Genomic DNA, 25688 nt, shown 5'->3' on the forward strand with positions numbered 1-25688 from the left:
TGACGTCTGAGTCTTCACAGGTCTTCCTCCTCTAGTTATCCAAAATTCTAAAATAGCACGGTTGCTACCTCCTAGGGTTCCAGCCACTTTTACCTCCTCAACCATTTCCTCCCTGTTTATAAGGATTAGATCCAAGGTAGCAGTTCCCCTTGTTTTCTCCCCTACCTTTTGGAAGATAAAGTTGTCAGCAAGAGAGGATAAGAATTTGCTTGACCTGTTAGTTTTGCCTGAGAGTACTTCCCACAGGTGAAACAAAATACCTGGTGAAAACATCACGGACTTTAAGCCCTGTGGGCTGACGACAGGGGTGGAATAACAGGGGGTCTAGGGGCCAATAAATTGGGAAACGCAAGTTCCTCACCATCAGAAGCTGCACAGTCATGTATTCTGGTGAAATTGTGCAGGATAACACATGCTTGTACGACCAAATTAACATTCTTTTCACTCAGCTGAATGGCCGACTGGAGAACTCGCCATTTGGCACAAAGAATACCAAAGGTGCACTCCACCAGTCATCGTGCACGTGAAAGGCGAAAGTTAAAGATCCTGCGCTGGTGGTTCAGGGATCTACGAGGATATGGCCTCATAACGTTCCTGGTTAATTGGAAGGCCTCATCTCCAACAATCACGTAAGGCACCGCATCCATTGTAGACCCTGGGAGCTGACGTGGTGGTGGGAGGTCCAATTGATTATTGCGCAGCCGCCGACCCATAATGGAAGACTCTAGAGTCTCCAGTTCTTCCATAGGCCCCAATATCTACAATTACAAACCTGTAGCGACTGTCAACCAGGGCCAACAGCACTACAGAGAAAAAATGCTTATAATTATAGAATTGGGACCCTAAGTTCAGTGGCTTACGCACACGGATGTGCTTCCCATCCAAGGCTCCAATTCAGTTTGGAAACTGACGTGTCCTGAAATCCCTGGGCTATACGTAACCAGTCCTCCATTTTGGGCTCTGACATTACATCTTGATGGAGTCGGGACCAGATTGCGGAGCAAGTAGAGGGACAATGCCGGAGATGGTAGATTGTCCTATTGAAAACTCTAAATGCAGTGCAGCATAGGACAGCCCAGTGGAAAGGAATCTAAAAAAAAGAAAGTAGCCAAATGTGAAGCCAGGGCAACTAATATCTGGTGACGCTTTGCACAAATCTATAATATTCACATTTAAAGGCAGACATTACCAACCAAAAATTCCATGCTAGGTTTTGTGGGTTTAGTGAACATTCATATAATGTACAGGGTTAAATGTTGCTGGCGAAACATATTCCAAATGTTAACTAATAAGTTAGGGATAAGGGATTGAAAATCAGTTGGCTTGGTAAAATTTGCTAAACAGATATTTTGAACATATACCGTAAAGTAAGGAGAAGGCGCTCCTCTGCAGAAATACTTTTGCGCATCCTGGAGTCCTGAAAGGTGATCCCAGGGCTCACAATCTCCAGCAAATGATCAAAAGTACCAAGGCTCATCCGGCAATATTGAAAGAACTTGTCCGGATGGCTACACAGAGAGGAATAGAGCCGATGGAAATGTTCTTTTATGAGCCGGCGCCTCAAAAGTGGATAAACCCACATTCTTCTTCTCTGCCTCCTCGGATCCGCAATTCCTGAGTATGGCTCCCCATAATGTTGTGATAATACCCAATTGTAAAGCACCCGCTCGGTGCTGTTAAATGTCAGTCTGTAGGACGTTTGTCACAAAGATGAACTAACACCAAACAAGCACGAACTCTACTGCAAAGTGGGGAGGCTCCCACATGTTGTTGAGAAAATAAATAAGGGTCTGGATGGTGATTAAAATTGCTTTCAGAAAATCTCGCCATACGGATGTCACACGGATGCTTAGATACGAGAACATCGCATCCTCACATGACAATCGGATGACATACGGATCACTGAAACATTAGTGCGATTTTGGTCCTTCAAAAAAGGACCGATTTTTTTCATCGTTGTGTGTGACTCCGGCCAAACAGAATAACGGCGCCGACCTGACACTGTCTGTACGTTACTATGCACAATCCTGCTGACAGGTTCCCTTTAAGTTTCAGAAGGTTAAAGGGTTATTCCCACATTATCACTCGCAGCTCAGTTGCCTACAACCCCAACATAAGTAACATTGGTAAATCCAATCCATTTACAAGAGTGCTCACTGCTTCAGATATCGCCTTCTGGAAACCACCATTTTAGAAGCCTTTGCCTACCTTGTTGGACGGATACATTTAGCCTAAGTGCACACGTAGAAGAAAATTTCTGCTTGAAAACCTGACTCCCTTCCCAGAAACCGCACCTATTTTTCCGCTGCGTTTTTTGCGCGTTTTTGATGCGTTTTTTTCCGCAGCGGTTTCTAAACGCATGGAAGAAGCCAAAATCGCGGAAAAATCAGCAAAATTAATGTGCATGCTGCGGTTTTTACCGCGATGCGTTTTTTTCGCGGTAAAGACCGCACCAATGTGCACAAAAAGTGCAAAATGCATAGAAATGACTGGGAAGCTTATTTTTAGCGGTTTTATAGCGGTTTTATAGTGAAAACCACGGTAAAAACCGCTAAAAAAATGCTGTGTGTGAACACAGCCTTAATTCTTTCACATGCCGAACCCTTCTAGTCTTCATTCCAGGTGCACTAACAGCTCAGCGTTGCATTGATTTGGCTGTGGAACCAGTGATGCGGACATATCTCCAGTCTTCCAAGAAATAATTTTCAACACAACTCCAGGCCACATGGTTGCTCGTACTACTGCAAGCAGCCTGCGCAGCCTAAACCTGCTCCCATGGCTGCAGCGTCTCCGGACTTGTCTCCCATTGTGTAAATCTGGGAGATCACTGGTCAGTGATTATACAGTAGCTGCCAGCAGCGCATCTTGATGATTTTTCCATGTGCATTCAGAGTGGAAGAACATTGCTTGGACGACCATTAACCCCTTTGAGACGGAGCCCTTTTTCATTTTTGCGTTTATGGTTTTTGCTCCCCTTCTTCTCAGGGGCCATATGGCCATGTGAGTGCTTGTTTTTTGTGGGATGAGTTATACTTTTGAACAACACCATTGGTTTTAACATATCATGTACTCAAAAAAGAGGAAAAAATTCCAAGTGCGGTGAAAATGCAAAAAAAGTGCAATTCCACAACGTTTTTTTGAATTGTTTTTATACCATGTTCACCAAATGCTAAAACTGACCTGCTATTATGATTCTCCAGGTCATTATGAGTTCATAGACACCAAGCATGTCTAGGTTCTTTTTTAGATTTTTTGGTGAAAAAAAAACAAAAAAATTGCGCCATTTTCCGATACCTGTAGAGTCTCCATTTTTTGTGATCTCAGGTTGGAGGAGGGCTTATTTTTTGCAGGCCAAGCTGACGTTTTTAGTGATACGATTTTGGTGCAGATATGATCTTTTGATCGCCTGTTATTGCATTTCAATGCATTGTTGTAATTCTGGCGTTTTTACTTTTTTTCTCGTTATGCCCTTTTAGCGATCGGGTTAATTTTTTTTATATTGATTGGGCGATTCTGAACGCGGCGATACCAAATATGTGTATGCTTGATTTTTTATTGTTTTATTTTGAATGTGGTGAAAGGGGGGTAATTTAAACTTTAATTTTTTTTTATATTTTTAAAAACTTTTTTTTACTTTTGGCATGCTTCAATAGCCTCCATGGGAGACTAGAAGCTGCCATAACCCGATCGACTCTGCTACATAGAGACAATGATCAGATCGCGTCTATGTAGCAGAATTACTCACTTGCAATGAGCGCCGACCACATCGCTGAATAGGTCACGGTTCCACCCTTCAATGTATTTGGGATGCAGTTACTGGCAGCTCAGTCATCCAACCTGGTACATGGGCGTGCTGAAGGTGTCAGAGTGGTGACCAGGGGCGTAACTATCACGGTCGCAACAGTCGCCGCTGCGACCGAGTCCGGGGGGAGTTAGCGGCCCGGCAGTTCAACCCTGACAGACCATGATATCTCCCAACCGTCCCAATTCTCACGGGACAGTCCCGTTTTTGACCCCGCCACCTGTGTCCCACCCAGGACTCTATTCTTCCTGCACTGCACTGAGCCCCCCATGCACCCCATCCTTGCACTCCCAGATAGACGCACCGCAGTCAGGAGCGATGCTAATGCTATCGTACCTGCTGTAAACCACTGCCGCAAGAATGAATTCATTTCTGCGCAGCCTCCCTGGCTGAGCGGAGATGAACTCATAAGCGTGGGAGTTTCTGAACTTTTTCCAACGCTCCTGAGTTCACCTCAGGTCATCCGGGGACTCCGCGCAGCCTCTGTGATGTCAGCGATAATCAATGAGGCTATGCGGAGTCCCCACCTGACCTGAGGTTAACTGACAGCGTGGGAAAATGTTCAGAAACTTTCCCACACTAATCAGTTCATCTCTGGTCAGGAAGGGAGGCTGCACAGACATGATTTCATTCATTCTGCAGTGGTCTACATCTGGGATGGTAGCATTAGCACTGGTACCGGTTGTAAACTAGTTAACCCCTTGTGATGGATTGCAGCGGGGGACCTGACTGAATGGCGGAGAGGTATGGATATTGTTGGTTTTTTATTTTGTTTTGGTTACAGGAGAACAAGGGATTCTTTTGGATTGGCAGCATACATTTTGTCAAAAACTTTGTGTAATTATTTCATTAAAATAATTTTTAATGTGTCCTTTTTAACCCTTTACTACTATAGGATTAATAATGGATAGGGATCTTATCGACACCTCTCCATTATTAACCCAACTTAAAGGGAATCTGTCACCTCATTTTTGGCATATAAGCTGCGGCCACCGCCATCAGAGGCTTATCTACACCAGGAGCCGCGGCAGAAGTACCGTATATACTCGAATATAAGCTGAGATTTTCAGCACATTTTTTTGGCCTGAAAGTCCCCCTCTCTGCTTATATTCGAGTCATATACACCAGGGGGTCGATGAGGGAGGGGGGGCGGGGGTGTCAGGTCATACTTACCCATCCTGGCACGGTCTCTGCAGCCCCAGCTTCTCCGCGATCTCCCTTCCTTCCTTCAGCGGTCACATGGTACCGTTCATTAAAACTCATGAATATGTGCATATTCATGAGTGTAATGAGCGGTACCACGTGACCGCTGAAGGCAGGAAGGGAGATCGCGGAGAAGCTGGGGGCTGCAGAGACCGTGCCAAGACGGGCAAGTATAGCGATACTCACCTGTCTGGGGTCCATCTCTGCTTGCTGCTGTCTGGCACGTCATCTGTCAGTGACGTTCAGACAGCAGAGGGCACGGTGACGTGGTTAGCATGCGCCGCGCCCCTTGCAGTCTGAATGCCACTGACAGATGACGTGCCAGACAGCAGCAAGCAGCGATGGACCGGGGGACAGGTGAATATCTCAGGTACCAGCAGTGACACCGGCACCTGTCCCCAGCGACGGAGAGGTGAGTATGTCATTTTTTTAATTTTTAAATGCAGCAGTGGCAGCACATGGGGGCATAATCTATGGAGCATCTTATGGGGGCAGCATATGGGGGCATAATCTATGGAGCATCTTATGGGGCCATTAGTAACCTTTGTGCAGCATTATATGGGGCGTATTTTTTGTATGAAGCACCTCATGAGGTCCATCATGAACTGTATGGAGCATTATGTGGGGCTCCTGATTCAATATGGATATTCAAAAATATTTATCCTACTGATGTCTCAATTCATTTTACTTTTATTGGTATCTATTTTTATTTTTCAAATTTACCAGTAGCTGCTGCATTTTCCACCCTAGACTTATACTCGAGTCAATAACTTTTCCCAGTTTTTTGTGGCAAAATTAGGGGGGTTGGCTTATACTCGGGTGGACTTATACTCAAGTATATACGGTAAGTAATGTGCTGTGTATTGCTCTAATCCACTATCCTCCTGGTAGTCGGACCTCAGAACATTACCCGACTAGGCCTTTGTCGCTTCCTTCTGTTTATGACGTACCTTCCTGGTTTCTGACCTCAGACTCCTTGACGATCCCATCGCATGGCTTGGCCGTGAGAAGTGACTAGCGTCATCGAATAAATCCAGATCAGCGCATGTCTATCCATCCTGTGATTTTCCTTTTAGATAATGCTATTTCAATATTGAAGGGGGAGGTGGTGTGTGTGTATAAATTATATATTTTTTAAAAAATGAGACAAGGCTGTGCCCATTACTAACAATAAAAACAACCCCTTAAAGTTCAGAGTAAGTCCTCAAATGAAATTTATTGCTTCATTACTTTAAGGACCTTAAAGGGAATCTGTCACCCTTTTTTTCGACTATTTGCTGCCGGCACCGACATCCGGGGCTTATCTACAGCATTCTGTAATGCCGTAGATAAGCCCCCTTTCCTTCCTGTCATGGCTCCGGCACAGGCGCACTGCTCTGTCCTGTTGAGGGCAGAGCAGAATACGGCGGTGCGCAGGCGCCGGACCTCTCTGACCTCTCCCGGAAAGAGAAAAAGTTGTGTGTGAGGATGAATCTGGTAAGTGTTATTACAGACTCGGAGGGGATCCCATTGGCCTCAAGAAACACTTGGCAGGCGGTTAGTCCATCTTCGTGTGGGATGTTGGAATATAAGGATTCGACATCCATGGTGGCTAAGATGGTGCTGTCGGGGAGGGGACCTATCGTGGATAGCTTATTCAGCAGGTATGTGGTGTCCTGTATATAGCTGGCTGTCTTCCTTACAGGCAGCTTGAGGATGTTTTCTACCCACCCTGAGATTTTTTCAGTGAGTGTTCCCACCCCTGAGATTGGCCTCCCTGGGTTGCCTGGCTTATGAATCTTGGGAAGCATATAGAAAGTTCCCATCCTTGAATTCTCGGGTATTAAGTCCAGAAGGTTTATGGCGTCTGTACTTAGACATTTGATGACTCTTTTAAACTCCCTCAGATATTTTGGAGTTGGGTCATCATCCAGTTTGGTGTAGTACTGTATATCCATCAGTTGTCTGTGTGCCTCTTTGATGTAGTCGGTTGTATTAAGGAGAACTATGGCACCACCTTTATCCGCAGGCTTAATAGTGATCTCCCTGTTGTTCTTAAGGCCATGAATCGCCTTTTTCTCCTGCAAACTGATACTAGATGTTTCCTTTTTTTATCCAATATCGTGGACTGCATCGAATGTCTAAATGAGTCAATATATTGGTCCAAAAAGGTGTTGCGGCCAGAGGGAGGTGTCCAGTCAGAGTTTTTCTTATTCTCTAGTCTGACTTGAGTTTGGCTGCCCAGAAGCCCCAAGTCCTCTTTGACAGAGAAGAACTCCTTCAGTCTAAGTCTCCTGAAGTATTGTTCCATGTCACTACAAAGTTCTGATTTGTCTAGAGGTTTTGTAGGACAGAAAGTGAGACCTCTGGAAAGTACATTGGGTTCCAGATTAGTGGGTTTGTGAGATGACAGATTAATAACACAGCTGACTGTACCTGTGTCCTTCTGGCCGTTTTGCCCCATGCTGTAGTTTAGAAGGGTCTTGACTGGTGCTGGAATGTAATCCTGCTTTCAGTCGAAGTCTGTGGAGTTTCTTTTTCTTGTTGTATATTAGGTACGACAAATCTGCATCGGCCTTGAAATAAAAAGAGACTAAATCTTAAAATGTTTGAAAATTTCAGCTAAGTTAACACAACACCTGCATGGATTCTTACACGCGAGCACCCTGCCCAATGTGGGTCTAACCAGGTCATTCTAGATGAAAACAAGGAAGAAAATCACCAGTCATGCTGCATGCATAACATATTTATACAAAACATATAACTTCATTGACCCCCTTTTTTTTTTTTTTTTTTTTTTTTATGCAATGCGTTTTGGGAGTTTTTAAATCACTGTTAATGCAAAATGTTCTTGGCGATCAATTACGCTATATCGTAATATTTTGTTTAGGGGGTGTTGACGCCTCATTAGTGCAAAGCGGCAAATTTGATCTGGCTGGGTCTCTCCTTGTAAAGAATTCCAACTGCGTAAAGAGACTTATAGCCCATGCAATGCTCCTCTGGGAATGTAAATATCCTCTGCGGTAAGGCACTGATGTCAGGTCTTGTCTGTGGAGTAGGGAGTTCTTGGTTCTAGTCCGTAGTACCTACTAAAAGTGGTCCAAGGAAGGTCAACTGGTGGACCTGTAATAGTGTCCAGGGGTCTCTGTTCTGAGCGGGTACGAAGACTTGACAGTCTGCTCTGATCCCACAGAGGAGCTACTGTATAGCAAATTGCTAAACATTAAATCAGGACCCCTTCCAAACGACTTGTGGAATCCATGCATTGAGATATTTTGGCAGTACAATGGAGAAACACAAAATAAGGCTTTATGGTTACGGCTGATCAGTGTAAGCCCCTTACTATCACGAATGACTTTTTTTTTTTTTTAAATCAGTCTTAATAAAAGTACACTGGACTAGATGTTGGCATAAATTTACACTATAGATTGCCAGAAACTGGTTCATAAATTCTAATAAAATTTACGGGTCCAACTTTATACAAGCGTTCAGTATTAGAAACAAAATAGTTACACATTTGTGGTACAAATACGGCATGAGACATTATGAGGGACTGTTTTACACCAGAAAACGGAAGAATTCCTCCCTTGGAATCTACTCATTGGTCATCACAACAAATTGGTGACATTGTGGCTTCTGTTTCCTCTTGGAGAGATGTCTTCACTGTCCATTCTCCCGAACCCTTCACATGGTGAGCACAACCCTAGACGTGATTACTCCCCTCGATTCCTATGGTCATAAGCATTGACAAGTCGATATTGACAGAAGCTCAGACATGTATCAGGAAATAGTTTTAGAATTCCCCCCTTTAGTTCAGACTCCGCACTCAGATAAACTCACTGGAGAGCATCAAACATGTGGAGATAGCGACATTCTAGTCATGCAACAGCGTGGAAAATGAAAGCTAAAGACCCTCCTGAAGACTTGTTTGCGTCAGACATTGGCCCCTCCAGGAGTCAAGCTTCACTCTATAAACACAATTGGTTAATTACAAAATAAGGCCCCGTTCACATATTGTGGCTGCGGAGAGAAGTTTTTAAATAGAATCATGTGCAACAAAACAGCACCGTGTAAACGTAGCCTAATATTAGGCTTTCACCTGTCAATTAAAAGGATTGTCTCATAAGATGCATTAGGGCATATTGATATTGACCCCGTGCCCTTGGTTATCAAGCCAACATACCCTTCGCTCTTGATGTATATGGTCTTACTGAGCGAGGTAGAGAAAACTTACAGAATTAATGGGATCTTCGGACATCTGTCCTAACGTTCTAGAACAGGATCCCATCAGTGCGAAAGACAGCGGCCATAATAATTCTATAGTCATTACATCCCCAGGAAAAACGATTGGGATTTGCTAAAGAAAATGTATTTATTTATAATTACTTTTCCTTTAGGTCTTTAAAAGGTGTTTTCCGGAATTAAAATAAAGTTCTGGTACAAGAATCTAATAAATAACAGAAGCACAAAGTCTTGTTCTGTGCGCCAGAAAGTCAGATCTATGCAAACCGTGGGCCCGCAAAGTCCAGAAGGTTGCACCAACCACCACTGGACAGGCAACACCTAAAATATATACTTCTCATATACCACAGCTGGAGAAAAGACGAGGGTCTCCATTAACATTCTGATCAGACTGTATGTGGTCCTCTGCCATGTCAAGAACTCTTTGGTGTGTTCCCAACCTTAAAAGAGCCGTGGGGGCTTTGCCTTGCAGCATGGGCGCTGAGCGACACCAGGTCGCTCCCCTCTATGGTATCGCTTCAGCACCGCACCTTTAAATAGGTCAGGGAATGACAAGCTTATGATCAGTTTTGTACATTTTTGCTTATCCACAACGGATGCGTTTTGGATGTGCACTCAGTGACTTTCTTCCAACATAATTCTGGAACAGCAGGAACGAGGTGAGAAAACTCTGACCATCTGAGAATTTTATTTATTTTTTTTTTATTTTAAAAGGGAATCTGTCACCTGTTTTTTCATATGTAAGATGCGGCCACCGCCATCAGGGGCTTATCTACAGCATTCTGTAATGCTGTAGATAAGCCCCCAATGTTACCAGAAAGAGAAGAAAAACAAGATATTATACTGACCCAGGGGCGTTCCGGGTCGAGAGGGTGTCACGGCCCGGTCTGGCGCCTCCCATCTTCTAGCGATGACGTCTTCTTTGCTTCCCGTAATGCTGTAGATAAGCCCCTGATGGCGGTGGACGCATCTTATATACGAAAAAACAGGTGACTGACTCCCTTTAATGGACAGAGAGCTGTAATGTAAATCATCATCTGAGCATGCCAGACAGACATAAGCTCAAAAAGGTAAGAATTTTATTTTCAACAAAAGTAGAATCATAGAATTGTAGAGTTGGAAGGGACCTCCTGGGCCATCTGGTCCAACCCCCTGCTCAAAGCAGGATTCGCTAAATCATCCCAGTCAGATGTCTGTCCAGCCTCTGTTTGAAGACTTCCATTGAAGGAGAACTCACCACTTCTCGTGGCAGCCTGTTCCACTCATTGATCACTCTAACTGTCAAAAAGTTTTTTCTAATATCTAATCTGAAAAAGCAGCTGTCAGAAGTGGGATTTGAACCCACGCCTCCATTTGGAGACCAGAAAACCCAGCTCTGTGTGGGGAAAGAAATCATTCTTGAGTCTGGCGCCTTAGACCACTCGGCCATCCTGACCAACTGACCAAGTAGAACAGAAAAGGAAAAGACTAGGGGCATGGCCTGGCTATGGAGGAGTGAAGTCGCATGGATAGCTGCTCCTGACCCCGAACATGCCTAATTATTAAAACCAAGCCAAAACACAACCAATAAAAAGGAAGGACAACGCAGACTGACGAAGAAGCGAAACGTGCGTTGGGGCGACGGGGAAGCCATTGAGCCTATCTTGTATCATGCCCTCTTAGTTTTGTTCTTATATGTCATGCCTTGTAAATGGAGCCGGTTTCACACTTGTGACAGCTTTTATGATCAATTTGCAGTATTTAGTTTGCTCCAGAGCTATTGGTTTGGGACATATTTGTATGGTTATGATTGCAAGCTAGACTTGCTATAATTAAATATATATTTATGCCATATCCATTTAAAAATGTATATTTTGGGCAATATGTAATATGGCTCCCTATTTTGGTAGCAGTATCCCTGTCATTGGTACTATGTATAAATGTTAGTTAAATTATATTTAATAAAATTCTTTGATTATAACGGCAATTTAGATTGTGGTTCTTGTGGTGTTTCAAGGAAAATTATATGTCCAGACTGGAGTCCTCTTACAGGGCTGAAGCAGCTTCCATTAGAGGAGAAATGCAAGAGCTAACAAAAAAAAGTGTCTGCTACTGAATCACATACAGCGTCCATCGCTCAACAAGTCAATACTCATGAACAAACTGTCTTCTCATTCATATCATTTGGAATATCTGACAGATTTGATAGATGATATTGAAAACAGAGGAAGGCGCAATAATATTAGGATCAGGGGACTCCCAGAAGCAGTCGAACACCACAAACTGGAGGAGACTCTGCAACACCTTTTTAACTCAATCATGGGGCTACCCCCAGAGAATGAGATAGAGATGGATAGGGCATATAGGTCCTTGGGCCCCAGATCCTCTGATATAACAAAACCTCATGATGTGATTTGGCGAGTTCACAAATACAAAACGAAAGAAAGTATTTTAGTCAAAGCCAGAAAAATGGACTCTATTGTATATCAAGACCACCCTGTTCAGCTTATGTCTGACCTCTTGCGCCACACCCTGCAGAAGAGGAGGGCACTAAGACCTTTATTGGAAGTACTGAGACAGCAGGGCATTCTATATTCTTGGGGACTCCCTTTTCGCTTACAGGTCCACCATTCGGGGACTGTGCATGTGGTACGCTGCCTGGGAGACATTCCAGCTTTTATTGCAGGTTTGGAGATTCCCCATGTTTCTATATCATCAGAGAGCTGGCCGAGTCTCACAGAAGGCCCCGGGCTGGATCTCAACGTACGACCGCAAAGAATGTCAAAGACAAGCTCAGAGGAGAACATGGGAGAGAGCGACAGAAATCAAGTCCCTCATCCACCGGACTGAACTCCTTCCTCATAAAGGGATCCTGTGGTTAACACAATAGCCATTAGAGCTAGTCCATTTTACAATAGTCTAATGTTCATATAGGAAATCTATATCTTTAGTGGTGAGTATAATAGCCATTACGATAATTCATCTATATAATCAGATCATAATACTGAGTTCATATTCCAGTATGTCGATAATATTGGGTCTTTGGTTGATAGTAACAATTACTTAGCAAGGATATTTCATTTATATTTAACTCGATAAATGAAAAAGTGTATGTTATTTCCAGAAAGGTTTTTAGGCTGCCAGTCTTTCTAGAGATTAATGCAAAGTGGTATGGCCTGATGTCTGGTTTGGGGGGCTCCTCAGTGGAAAGTCCGTCCTTACAAGGGGTTTACACTCTGCTGCACAGGTTTAAAATTTCTATATTCCCCCTCACTAGATTGTTATATTTTGTTACATAAGTTAGTTTTAATTTTTTCTTTTTCTTCTGTTCTTGTGTTTGTTTTTCACCTTTCCTACGCCTCACCATCCAATGACCAATCATGTCCTCTGTCAAAATAGGCTCTTTGAATGCAAGAGGCTTTAATGTCCCACAGAAGCGCTCACAAATTTTGTACTCGATGCACAGAGTCTAAATTCTTATGCTACAGGAAACGCGTTTTAAAGACGGGCACACGCCGGCCTTGAGGGATAGATACTCTCGGTGGGTTCACAGCGCTGGTCCGGATTCGCGCTCTAAGGGTGTGTTCCACAGCAATTCATAAGTCACTGGCCCATACTCTCATAGATTCTCTTATAGATGATCAAGGCAGATATGTTATTCTCAAACTCAAAATAGCGGAATCAATATGTACATAGCAAATAATAAGACTCAGATTCCCACACGTCGGTCTTTTCTAACATCTCCATCTGATTTTTCAGAAGGAGTCATGATTGTAGGTGGAGACTTCAACTTTACATGTAATCCCCTGCGGTAGATTCCTCTTCAGGTAGAGGCGCCATTCCTCTTAGACAACTTTCATCACTGAAACGGGTGATCCACGCCCTCAAGTTGACAGATGTTTGACGCATTTTGAATCCTCAGGGTAAGTATTATACATATTTTTCGCCTGCACGTGGCTCATACAGTCGTATATATTTTTTTCTGATGCGTCATCTCAAAAAAAAAAAAAAAAAAAAAAAATGATATCATGTAACAGCTGCACGGTAATCGCACGCTACTGGAAATCAACTCAAACCCCTCACATTTCAGAACAGTATAATGAAATGGTTAATATCGACCAAACCGCTGCACGACCAGCTCTACCCTCGCCTACTGTATTATCACCCATCCCTTGAAGATTGTGAGCCCTCGCGGGCAGGGTCCTCTCTCCTCCTGTACCAGTTATGACTTGTATTGTTTAAGATTATTGTACTTGTTTTTATGTATACCCCCCTCACATGTAAAGCGCCATGGAATAAATGGCGCTATAACAATAAATAATAATAAATAATAAATATTTGCAGAATGGAGGAACTCTCTGCTGACTAAGGGCCGTGCCGACAAATTTAGAAGGACGTGGAGTGAGTGGATTCTGTTTCGGGATTTACCTTAGTTTCATAGGCTGTTGGAGTAGGGGGCGGATCGGCGCTGGGGACTGATTAGAAAGCAGAGCAGAGCCTTAACATATACTTCCCTTTCCCCAACCTCTATATATATATATATATATATATATATATATATATATATATATATATATATATATATATATATATATATATATATATATATATCTCCCCCCCCCTTTTCTTTTTTATTTATTTTTCTTTCCTTTCTTTTGTTTTCTTATTGGTCCATACAGGGGTCTGCAGTACTGGTTACTTGAAAGTGTTTGTCTCATTATCAGCTAAAAGGTGGAGGAGTCTAATCAGGAAATATTAGAGAATGTGGTTTATTATTTACACTATGTACGTCACTTGTAATACATGTTTATATGTTAAGTTGTTAATGTCCTTTTCTCTGAAACTAATACAATTATAACAGAAAAAGAAAAGACTATACACAAATATTACACACCTATTTTAATAGGAGACAGTTAGGAGACTTTGTACACAAACGTGATGACGTCCATTTTGACTGTCTGCTAATTTCACACTGGTGTAACACGGGCGCATTTCATCCCCTGCTCACCGACAAGGCACAGTCTGGGTTATCCGATGAGACCACAACAATGAGGCAGAAATGCGCCGCCCGCATTACACTGATCAGAAACTGATCACTGGGGTATAATCAGAGAGATCACAATACATAAGGTAGTGCTGCGTACAGCACACAAAGTAGATAGATATATATATATATAGCACTTCTATGTGCCTTACATCAAACACGCCTATAAAAATGACATATAACAAAATGTATTTTCAAAATCCAAAAGAAAAGTTTTTTCTAGAAATAATACAGACACAAAAATAATATTTCAGGGGAAACATCTACAAACATTGCGGTTATAGAAAATAAAAGATCTGGGTGACGTGCAGATAGAGGAGTCAGGATGTGGCCTGTACATACACAGCGGCACGTGACCACATACAAACAATATGCTGCGGAATCCAAAGCCAAGTAACAAGGACCTGTAACTGTGCGGTGCGATGATAAATGTCAGTGTATGCCGCGCGTCATGGGTGGGATGTACAGCAGATTCCATGCAGATCGATACCCATCGTAGGAATCTAGCGCGCACTCGCCGATGGCTTTGACCTGATCCGCAGGCTCGAGCAATATAGGATTATATATGGGCACAGGTCACTATGAATTCTCTCAGGTTTTCTTGGACAGATCTTATTCTCACGCGAGTTGAGCGGAGTTTTCAAAATTCGATTCCGACCGGCGATGATTATTATTTTTGCATTATTCGCCCAACGTCATTGTTGTCAATAGGAGTAGAAATGACCGAATATGTTTGGAATTGATCGTCAAACATAAATTTGGCACAAATAGGGGATTCGGTGACCGATTCCAAACATATTTGTTCAACTAATTCTGACTGAGTCATCTCTTACACCTTTATTGCTTTTATAGTCCATGTTTTACAATCCATGTGATCACACCGCACGTTTCCAGTTCTTTCTGCCATGTTGCTCTGAAATTTTTTTGCATAATGTGACTATAATATACGTATTCAAATATTACATTTGCATGTGGCCACACGCCACTTTACATGTACAGGTGACACTGACTCTCCAATATGTACATTTCACCCAGATTTCTGTTATATTATATGACAGCAATCCTTTTTATAGGATTTTACAACTTTGCAGCCTTTTAGATTCTCACTCATCCCTTCACTTTGGGAGCTCAACATTTGAGGAGCTTTCCCCGGTTATGTTACTTTTGTGTCTGTAGAATTTCTAAAACTTTGGATTTGGAATACACATTTGGTTACGTGTCATTTTCATAGGTTTATAGGACTCCACATGAGTCAGAATCAATACAAACCCTATGACTTTCTATGGAATGCAGAAATTATAGGGCTTAAAAATATATATAAATGTTAACGTTTAGTTAGTTTTGAGTTCGCTAACCGTGTGACAAGGCTCAAGCTTCACTTTTCTGCAGCATGGTGCTTACTTCACATAATATATGTGTAAAATTCCTTTGACCCGGAACCTTGCAACAATATGACGGGCCCTCCAGAGAGAGAAGGCACAACCTGCTGCCCAGCATGGAACACACGATCCCTCCAGAGACAGGCGGCACATTCGGCTGCCCAGCATGGAACACACGATCCTTACTGAAACAGAGGAAGAGCCCGGCCACAGAGTAGAAAAAAAGACATGCGATTCCACATGAGGCTGAAGATTGTCAGGCACATAAATCCAGCTCATGATAGTAAAGGACTTCAGTATACTAAGGAATCTCCCATTCTTTACCATAGATGCCGGATTAAAGGAATTTCAGTGTAAATGTGTGTACTCTGTGTATACTTCAGTGCAGACAATAAAAATGTTCAAGATCATCTCACCCACAACACAATGGACAGTGAGACAATGGACCCGCAAAGTCCTTTACTTGGGCAGATGCCAATGTTTATATGCAGAAGCCTTCATGCCTCTCCTCTAGGATATTTCTAGAACATAAGATTTTTAGGAGACTGAAAAGTTATAAGTGGATTTTTAACATATCAGTCTACATATGGAAATCTTTCCAATTCACAAAAAAAAAGGAAGCATTTTACAAATCCATCATATAACTTCTCATGACTTGTATTCAAAGTTATTTATTTATTTTTTTTTTTAAATGGTGGTCAGCCTAACGAGCCACGAAAGGTGAGCAAGGATTGGCAGCCAGGACCCCCTACTAAAACATCTTGGTGAGGGATTGCACATGACGGCCATCCTGCCCTCAACCATTATCCGGCAGTTTACCTTCACGGAAAACACCAGAGCTCACATAGCCCAGAGGACCCCGACACGTCCGGGTACAATGGGTAAATTAATTATTTTGCAAAACTTTCCCTTCCCAAATATCATGGAAATTCTAAAGTTGCAAACGGATTTGCAGAACACAACACAGAGATGGAGATGGTGATGGAAGCCGATTACCTGCGATCTCTGTCGCACAAATATTTCATCCTTTTTGGGACTCGTCAGTGCAGAGTAGCCCACTAGCCGCCATATTCCTGCGTATAGAGGAGGCATGAAGGCATCTGCATATATCTGTGTACTCGGTCTCATAACGCCTCCTACTAAAAACGAGGATTCGTGGTCTGAGCGGCCGGTTTGTTACAGATCCAGTGTTTGTCCGAGTAGCACGAAGCGCTGGCGATGCGGCCACTGTTCACCAGCACACAGCTCGAATAGCCAACGATCGAGAACCTGGAGGGAGAAGAGACAAAAAAAAACAACAGTGTGAGAATGTAAAAGTTCACAAATCCGTTCATCCCCTTAGCACAGGTGCACATAATGTGCGTTGGTGGTGCGCATGTGCGGCCATCGCCAAATAAGGGCAATCCCTTTAACTAGAAGGTTTCTGGATGTTTGCATGCGGATTCCCATACAGAGAACATTTTCTCCATTCAATGGGAATAGGAGAAATCAGCAGACTACTCTATGGAGAATCCAGAGGACGCGTTCAAAAATCCACAATTGGGCGTTAAGGCCATGTTCACACGCAGCATTTTTTTCTGCAGCCAATTAGGTTCAAAATGTATTTTTTTTTCCACCATTTTTGGTGGATTACGTGCGATTTGTCCACGGTACTTATTTAAATAAAGTTACATTTGTTCACCAAAGGCAGCAAAGCTTGTTGGCTGAGGGGTTTTTTTTGTTTATTTTTTTTTGCACCATCTCATTGCCTTCCATGGGTGAAACAAAAACAAAAGTACGTGCATGAGATTTCTGAAATACTACTTGTCAGGAGAAAAAAAAATTTTTTCTGTGTTCCCCAGAGAAGTAATAATATTTACATAAATTAAATCACTATCATTCTGGGAAACTTCTCGCATATCCATGACGGCCGGGTATCAGCTTGTAGGGAGGTTTCCTCTTACATGAGCCTCTGGGTCATCTGATCAGTATCATTGGTTCCCAAGGAATAGATTACAGTAGATTACAGAAATCCAACGCGTTTCAATGTCACCGACACCGACTGGTGATTGCACTTACAGGTCATTGAAGTTGGAGCCGTTCGTCCAAACCCACGGCTGAGTTTCGTTTTCTCTTTTTAGACCGATCCAGTGATCAGAGGAGCCTTTAAATCGGAGAATGAAGTCCTGCAGAATAAAAACCATCGTCAGAGACTTCTAGCAATCCACAACCATCACGACCAGGTGAGATTATATTTTTGCATTTTTGTTTTTTCTGTCCCCTTCTTCCAATTTTTTTGTCCCCATCGCCGTATGAGGTCTTGTTTTTTTCCAGGACGATTATGGCAACACCGAACTTAATTTTTTTTTTTTTTTTTTTTTTTTTACATTTGGTCTCCCACAGAAATTAGAAAAAAAAAAAAAAAAAAAAAAACAGCAAATGAGTTGTGTCTCCAAAAATGGTACTAATGACAGCTCAAAAAAGTAAAAAAATCAATTTGAAAAAAAATAAATAGCTTTTTTGTGAAGGCAATAATGTAGACCAAATGCAATCCACGTCCATAAAAGCAACAAAAATAAAAAAAAAAAACCTCGGAAACCAGGTAAGCTTCTGGTGTGGAGAAGCCCGGAGTCTCATCTCTGACAGGCATTGGAAGGAGTCCAGCTTCTATCCATGAAATGAAATACTTTATTTCATGATTAAAATACACAGAGTTTAAGAAGGCATCAGTCGTTCAAAATGTGCCCGGTTTCAACTCCTTGCACCTCTTAGCCCCCATCAGGTCTATGCCTAGGTATATTGTAGTGTCGCCATATCCATTTTAATCATGAAATAAAGGATTTGATTTTATGGATAGAAGCTGGACTACCATCCTTCACACAATACCCATTGGCTTGTGAGGTTGCTCTTTTAGGGTCCCGGACCCCTGCATCCCACAGGTACCTACCAGCTCGTATGTCCAGTCTATAATGGCCAGAGACGCGTTCCTGGAGGCACAGAAGCTCTGGCTCTTCTCCCATTCACTAATATTTGGAGAGAAATAATAACATTTTCTCTTGTACCAGATCCAGTCGTCTTCACAGGGGTCACGGGAGACGGGTATTATTTTGGGGTCGGGCGTCTGACATTTACCTGTAAAGAAAGACGTTACATATCGACCTTTCCACAGTCTGCTCTTACGAGAGCGCTCTTCATTGCAACGATGGACGGTTCTCTCAAATATGTGCAAAATCCATGTCCGGATTACAGGAGATCGCGCCAGCATTCTGAATTATCAGCCGGCCATAAAAGTCTATGGTACATTGCAGATCTATGCCGGATCATCAGATGCTGGAATACTGTATGTATAAAAGAAGACAGCCTTCTGCTTCCTGCATTATTTCATTTTCTACATTTGTGACCGGCTGTGGTTGTTATCTCTACCACACCGCCATATCAACCCTCCGTGTATCAGGCCCAGAAAACATGCCCGAGTTACAGAGGAACAGAGCCGCACCAGGGAGCAAAATGTTACAAAGTGCCAAGATAGCAGCGACCGCACACTACCCCGGTAATCATTGCTGTCTCCCCCTATCACCCATCTTCAGTGTAACATTATGTCATGATTCTTCTATCAGGACATGAGACTTACCTCCAGCAACTACAGCGAGCAACACAATGATGAGGACGACGGTAATGACTACTACAGATATCAGGGCTGTGAGTAGTAACATAGTTTTCTTTTTGCTTCCTAAAAAATAAATAAATAATAATCAATCACTTGTCATTGTTTAAAATGTCCCTGCTGATCGCATGCAATGTAAATTAGTGGTAACAGTTGCTAAGTTAGATGGCTGTCGGACACAACGGCCGACTCTTCCACACACAGGAACACTCGCTTGGCCAAGTTCTCCCACGTTCTGTACGAGAGCGCACTGCTCCTACCCCGCTCCATCAACGCCTCTCTTGTAGAATAAAAGTATAAGTTGTCCGAAATCAGAGACCGGATCGTTTGTCGCATTTGTTGACTTTTTTGCGACCAAATTCTTCAAGAAAGAGAGTGGGGAAAAAAATCTAAATGATGCCTTTGCGCAAAAAATAGACTTTAAAGAGAACCTGTCTCGTGATAATTTAAAAAGCTGCCGGGGACCGAGCCGCACATGACACTAGTCAGGCAGTCAGGTCACTGGCAGCTTCTATCCACGAGTGACAGGTAGCTCCCAATACACCCACGCACGGAGAGACCTGTCAGTCACCGGCAGCAGGAGGGGAGAAGACACAGGGACCTAACTGACTGGTGTCCGCTGCGGCTCAGTCCTCCCGACTTTTAGGGTATGTGCACACGCTGCGGATTCTCTGCTGCAGATCCGCAAACATTGTACAGTATAATGTTATCCAATGGGTTTTCAAAACCGCTGAGGATTTTTCTGTGCGGATTTCCTGCGGTTTTAAATCCGCAGCATGTCAATTCTTTCTGCGGATTCTGCAGCGGTTTGACACCTATTCCATTGTCCAGGTGTCAAACCGCAGGCCACTTTACCTGCAAATCCGCGCAGAAAAATCCGCACTGTGTGTACTCACCCTTAAAGTATTTTTAGGGGAAGGAACGAAGGGTGCGAGGGGGGGGGGGGGGGGGGATGTTTTCTGCACCCTACGTGGCTCCTATACCAATATATTTGTGGCCCACCTAGTTCGCCCACTTATGAAGCAGTTTCCGCTATGGCAGAAGCACAATGCATCACACACAAGGGGGCTTATGGTAATGGGACTCAGTTGACCCCATATTGTCGCATTATGCCATGGATAAATCATGTCTAAGCACAGACAATTCCTAAAAAAAAACAAAAAAAAAACAACACTAGACTCCAAGTATATGAATATATTTATAAAAACAATATACCATTCTTTTCAGAGAACAGATGAATTCAAATTACACAAATGTGATTCCTATGGCCTTTAAGGGAAATCTTTCAGCAGGTTTTGCTCTGTAATCTGAAAGCAGCATGACATTGGGGCTGAGACCCTGTTTCCTGTGATGTGTCACAGTTACTGGGTGTAGCTGTGAAAGTCTTAGTTACCCACCGGTTAGGCTGAGTTCACACGTAGCGTTTTTTTCGCGTTTCCGCGGCGGTTTTAACCGCGCGATTTTGCCGCGAAAACGCGAAAAATAAGCATCCCATGCATTCCTATGGGATTCCGCAATGCTGTGCTAATGCTGCGGTTTTTACCGCGGCGGAATCGCTTCGCGGTAAAAACCGCAGCATGCTCATTAATTTGCGGAATCGCGGCGATCCCGCACCCATAGGAATGCATTGTTCCGCTTATTTTCCGCATGTGGCTGTGCACACCATGCGGAAAGTAAGCAGAACATTTGCGGATGGTACCCACGGTCCGGAGGAGAGGAGACTGTCCTCCGGGCTCTGGGTACCATATTCCTGTAAAAAAAAAGAATTTAAAAATAAAAAATATTGTTATTCTCACCCTCCGACGTCCCGCGCAGCATTCCCGCTTCTCTCCACGCTCCCGGTCCCAGTAGTCCTTTGCGAAAATGCCCGCGATGACGTCCGTTCTCGCGGTCATCGCGAATTACCGCGAGAAGTCGCGATCCCGCGAGAACTGACGTCATCGCGGGCATTTTCGCAAAGGATTACTGGGAACGGATGCGCGGGACGTCGGAGGGTAAGAATAACAGTATTTTTTATTTTTTTTTTACATTCTATCTTTTACTACTGATGCCGCATAGGCAGCCTCAGTAGTAAAAAGTTGGTCACACTGTCAAACACTGTGTTTGACGAGTGTGACCAACCTGTCAATCAGTTCTCCAAGCGATGCTACAGATCGCTTGGAAAACGCTAGCATTCTGCAAGCTAATTACGCTTGCAAAATGCTAGTTTTTCCGCGGGAAAATCGCGGGAATTTAAAATGCGATTTTCCCGCGGACTGGAATTCCGGAACTCTCGCGGTAATTTCCGCGAGAGTTCCGTTACGTGTGCACTTAGCCTTAATGGTATTTTTCTCAGTCCATGACAGCACCACCTGAGAGAGGGGATCTGCCCTTCAGGAACAGGAAACCTACAGATACAAAAAGGGCGGCACCTCTCCCACGCATCAGTTGGATTACAGAGCACAAGAGGACCAACAAGGTTAATGGCATGATTTATGTACAATACTATTACTACTTAATTATTTATCACCAGTGGACATATACAAGAGGAAGACGTGCACACCCAAATTAACTGCGGGAAGGGAATATACGGGTGCTGTCATGGACTCCGAAAAATACCGTTAACCGGTGAGTAACTAAGACTTTATTCGGTTGTCCATGACAGCCTGCAGCACCCTTACACCAAAGGAGAGGTCTGCGGAAGCACCAAGGTCTAGCCTATAATGACTATAAGGTGCTCGGAGAGGACTACGTAGCCGCCTTACATATCTGGTCAATGGAGACTTCCGATCTTTCGGCCCACGAGGTCGCCATGGCTCTGGTGGAATGCGCCCTCCCAGGTGCCAACCTGCCTTTTGAGGTGTATGCTATTGAAATAGCCTCTCTAATCCACCTGGCTAGCGTATTTGACGCACTAAGACCTTTCCTAGGGCCTTGATGGAAGACAAACAGGGCATTCTCTTTCTTCCAGGGATCGGTAACTGTAGGTGTTTAGTTTCTTTTCCTTCTCGTTAGCTGGATTGGGGAGGAAGGATGGAAGGACTATTTCCTGTGTCCTATGAAAGCTAGAAACTACCTTAGGTAAGTACGCTGGATCAGGCCTAAGTATTACCCGATCGTCTCTGAACTGTATATAAGGTGGACGCCTAGATAATGCCTGGATGTCGCTTACTCTACGAGCTGACGTCAGCGCTACCAGGAAGGCTACTTTGAGGGTCAGGTTCTTTATGGAAGCTGATGAGATAGGTTCAAATGGAGCCTCTGTCATAGCCGTGAGGACTAGGTTCAAGTCCCATGGCATGAATCTATCCTTCACTACTGGTCTGGATCTACCTGCCACTTTAATGAATCTACTGACCCAGTAATTACCCGCGATGTTGCAGCTAAAGAGGGCCCCCAAGGCTGATACATGTACTTTAAGGGTACTGGTGGAAAGCCCCATGTCCAGACCTTTCTGTAGAAATTCTAAGATTTGAATTGTAGGCACTGAATCCCCCGCGACTGCTCCTGAGTTCTGAAGGAATTTTTTCCTAATTCTGACGTAAATCTTGGTCGTAATGATTTTCCTACTTAAGTAGGGTGTTAATCAGGTCTGGGGAGAAACCTTTATCTTTTAGCAGTGACCGTTCAAACTCCACGCCGTCAGATGTAGGCCAGCCACCTGAGGATGAAAGACTGGGCCCTGGGATAGGATATCCGGGATGTCCGGAAGAACCCAAGGTTCGGACACCGACATGGTCCTGAGGCATGAGAACCATGCCCTCCTGGACCAAAATGGAGCGATAACTATAACCCTTGCCCTGTCTTTTCTGATTTTCCTCATCACCAGGGGTAGTAGAGATAGGGGAGGGAAGGCGTAGGCTAGCCTGAAGTCCCATTTTATCAGAAAGGCATCTACCGCCAGAGGATTCTCTCTGGGATTTAGGGAGCAGAATTGTCTTATTTTCCTGTTTTCCTTGGTGGCGAAGAGATCTACCTCTGGTTGTCCTCACCTTTGTACAATCAGGTTGAAGATGGAGTTTTTTAGGGACCATTCTCCTTGCTTTAGCAGATTGCGGCTTAAGAAATCTGCCGCGATGTTTTCTTTCCCTTTTATATGTAGAGCTGTTAAAGATAGAAAATGTTGCTCTGCTAGTTGGAACAAACTCCCTGCTACATTCATCAGGGGTTTGGAACGAGTCCCGCCTTGGTGATTGATATAAGCCACGGTGACCTGATTGTCAGAGAACACTCACACGTGATGGCCCTGTAGATACACAAGGAGCTTTTTAGCTGCCTGCTCCACTGCTGTCAATTCTTTCAGGTTAGATGACATTTCTATCTGATGATGCTCCCATAGGCCCTGGACCACAACCTCACCCATATGGGCCCCCCAACCGAAGGGGCTTGCATCTGTGGTGATTATGTGGGTTATGTTATACTCCCAGGGCACCACTCTTGATAAACTATCCTTCTCTAGCCACCACTCTAGGGACTCCCTTGTGCTTCAGGACAAAGTTAGCTGGCCCTCCAAGTAACCCCCAAGAACTTTTTGATGTAATAAAACCTCGCCCTGTAGTTTCCTTGCATGAAACTGGGCCCACTGGACTGCGGGGATACAGGACGAGAGAAAACCCAGAAGGGACATGGCGGGGTTATTGGAAGCGTTCAGGACCTGGTAGTGGAGGCGAACAAGCTTCTCCGGAGGCAGACGGCATTCCTGTTTCTCAGAATCTAGGATTAGGCCTAAGAATTGCTGGACTCTTCGGCTGTAACCAAGATTTTTTGATGTTAAGCAGCCATCCTAACCGCTCTAGGGCAGACATTGCCCTTTGTAGCTGTTCCAAACAATGTTCCGCCGTTTTGCCTACAATAAGGAAGTCATCCAGGTAGGGGACTACTAGACTGTCTGATTCACGTAGATGGGCCATAACCTCTGCTATAACTTTAGTAAACACCTGGGGAGCGACTGCCAACCCAAAAGGGGAGGGCCGCATATTGGAAATGTTGAACTGACCCATCTAACTGAACCGCCACTCTGAGGAAACGCTGATGAGCTGCATGAATAGGTATATGGTAGTAGGCGTCTTTTAATTCTAACACCACCATAAAGCAATTTTGAAACAACAATGTTATTGTGGAATTGTTTCCATTTTGAATGGACGTATGACCAGAAACTCATTGAGGGCCTTAAGATTTATTATAGTCCTGAAGGAGCTGTCTGGCTTACGGACTAGGAACAGAGGGGAGTATAAACCTTTCCCCCTTTCTCCCTCTGGAGCCTCTGTCAGGACCTTCTTGCAGCATAGATCATGAACCTCGGCCTCCAGGGCAGCTTGTTCTGATGGGGGGGGGGGGGGGAGAAAGACCTGAGTGGGGTGACCTTAAATCGATCTTGGGGAACCCAGGAGAATTCTAGTCGTAGTCCCGCAGCTATCGACCCCAGTATCCAGTTGCTACTAGAGATCAGCGACCAGGCCGGGTAGAAGGCAGCTAGTCTCCCTCCTACCGGAGCAACTAGTCATTGGGGCGGCTTTTTAGTGTCACATGCTGGACCTTCCTGGCGCCCCCCTCCTCCAAACATAAATCCTGTACCTTTCCTTCTTTTTTCATCCCATCTGCCATGATCTCTGGACGACCTTCTACGGCATTATCCCTTCCTGATAAAAGGACGTCTATAAGAAGGGTTCAGCAGACTGGGGAATTTCTTTTTATCATCCCCGGCTTTTTCTAACAGTTCGTCCAGGACGGGACCAAATAGATATTCCCCCTCACACGGAATGGAACAGAGTCGGGACCTGGCCTGGATATCTCCCGGCCAACACTTCAACCAGAGCGCCCTTCGGGCTGCATTAGATAATCCTGCGGTCCTGGCCGCCATCCTTGCAGAGTCCACCGAAGCATCAGCTAAAAAAGCAGCAGCATTTTGGATGATCGGCAGGGTTTGCCGGATGGATGCTCTCAAGGCTCCGTCTTTCAGCTGAGAATCCAGTTGATCTAGCCAGACCATCATGGATCTGGCTGTACATGTGGCAGATACCGCTGGTCTTAGCGCGCCCGCTGACATCTCCCATGTTCCCTTTAGAAAAGAATCCACTGTTTTATCCAACGGATCTTTTAAGGAGGCCATGTCGTCAAAGGGTATGGAGGATTTTTTTGGAGGCTTTCGCTACTGCTGCGTCAAGCTTAGGGGCCTTAACCCATCTGCTTACCACTGGGTCATCAAAAGGGTACCTCCGCTTGAAGGCTGGTGGCAAGGTGCCCCTTTTTCAGGCCTCTTCCATTCTCTATCAGGCTCTGGACTTTATCATTTAATGTAGTCCTGCGCTTCCTGGGATCTAGACCCACGAACATCATGTCCTGTGCTGAGAGTTCCGGCTTTGTGTCTGCTACCCCCATGGTGGACCTTATTGCTTTGACTAGCCTATCCATTTGGTCTAACGGAAAGCAGAATCGGCT

The 25688-nt window shown here is 44.1% G+C and overlaps 1 protein-coding gene and 1 non-coding gene across 5 annotated transcripts in view; both read right to left on the reverse strand.

The window, feature by feature from the left end:
* Positions 1-5438: 5438 nt before the first annotated feature.
* LOC141056203 (C-type lectin domain family 2 member B-like) overlaps positions 5439-25688 on the reverse strand; it is a 29327-nt gene continuing 9077 nt past the window's right edge. For 2 of the 4 annotated variants that reach the window (XM_073552910.1, XM_073552908.1), the window contains exons 3-6: positions 19239-19337; positions 18555-18739; positions 17687-17793; positions 13959-16897 (exon numbers count right to left, since the gene is read on the reverse strand). In XM_073552910.1, the coding sequence (XP_073409011.1) occupies positions 16768-16897; positions 17687-17793; positions 18555-18739; positions 19239-19337 (521 nt within the window). In that variant the 3' untranslated portion in view covers positions 13959-16767. Of the gene's footprint in view, positions 7561-13958; positions 16898-17686; positions 17794-18554; positions 18740-19238; positions 19338-25688 lie in introns of those variants that run through there. The other 2 variants (XR_012221595.1, XM_073552909.1) reach the window with 2 other exon arrangements.
* On the reverse strand, positions 10547-10661 carry TRNAL-CAA (transfer RNA leucine (anticodon CAA)). The gene is made up of 2 exons: positions 10624-10661; positions 10547-10592 (listed from the first exon to the last, which is right to left on the reverse strand). It is a non-coding gene; the product is annotated as a tRNA-Leu (tRNA).

The sequence above is a fragment of the Dendrobates tinctorius genome, unplaced genomic scaffold (assembly GCF_039654945.1).
Source record: "Dendrobates tinctorius isolate UK_male_01 unplaced genomic scaffold, ASM3965494v1 ptg000196l, whole genome shotgun sequence".
Classification (NCBI taxonomy): domain Eukaryota; kingdom Metazoa; phylum Chordata; class Amphibia; order Anura; family Dendrobatidae; genus Dendrobates; species Dendrobates tinctorius.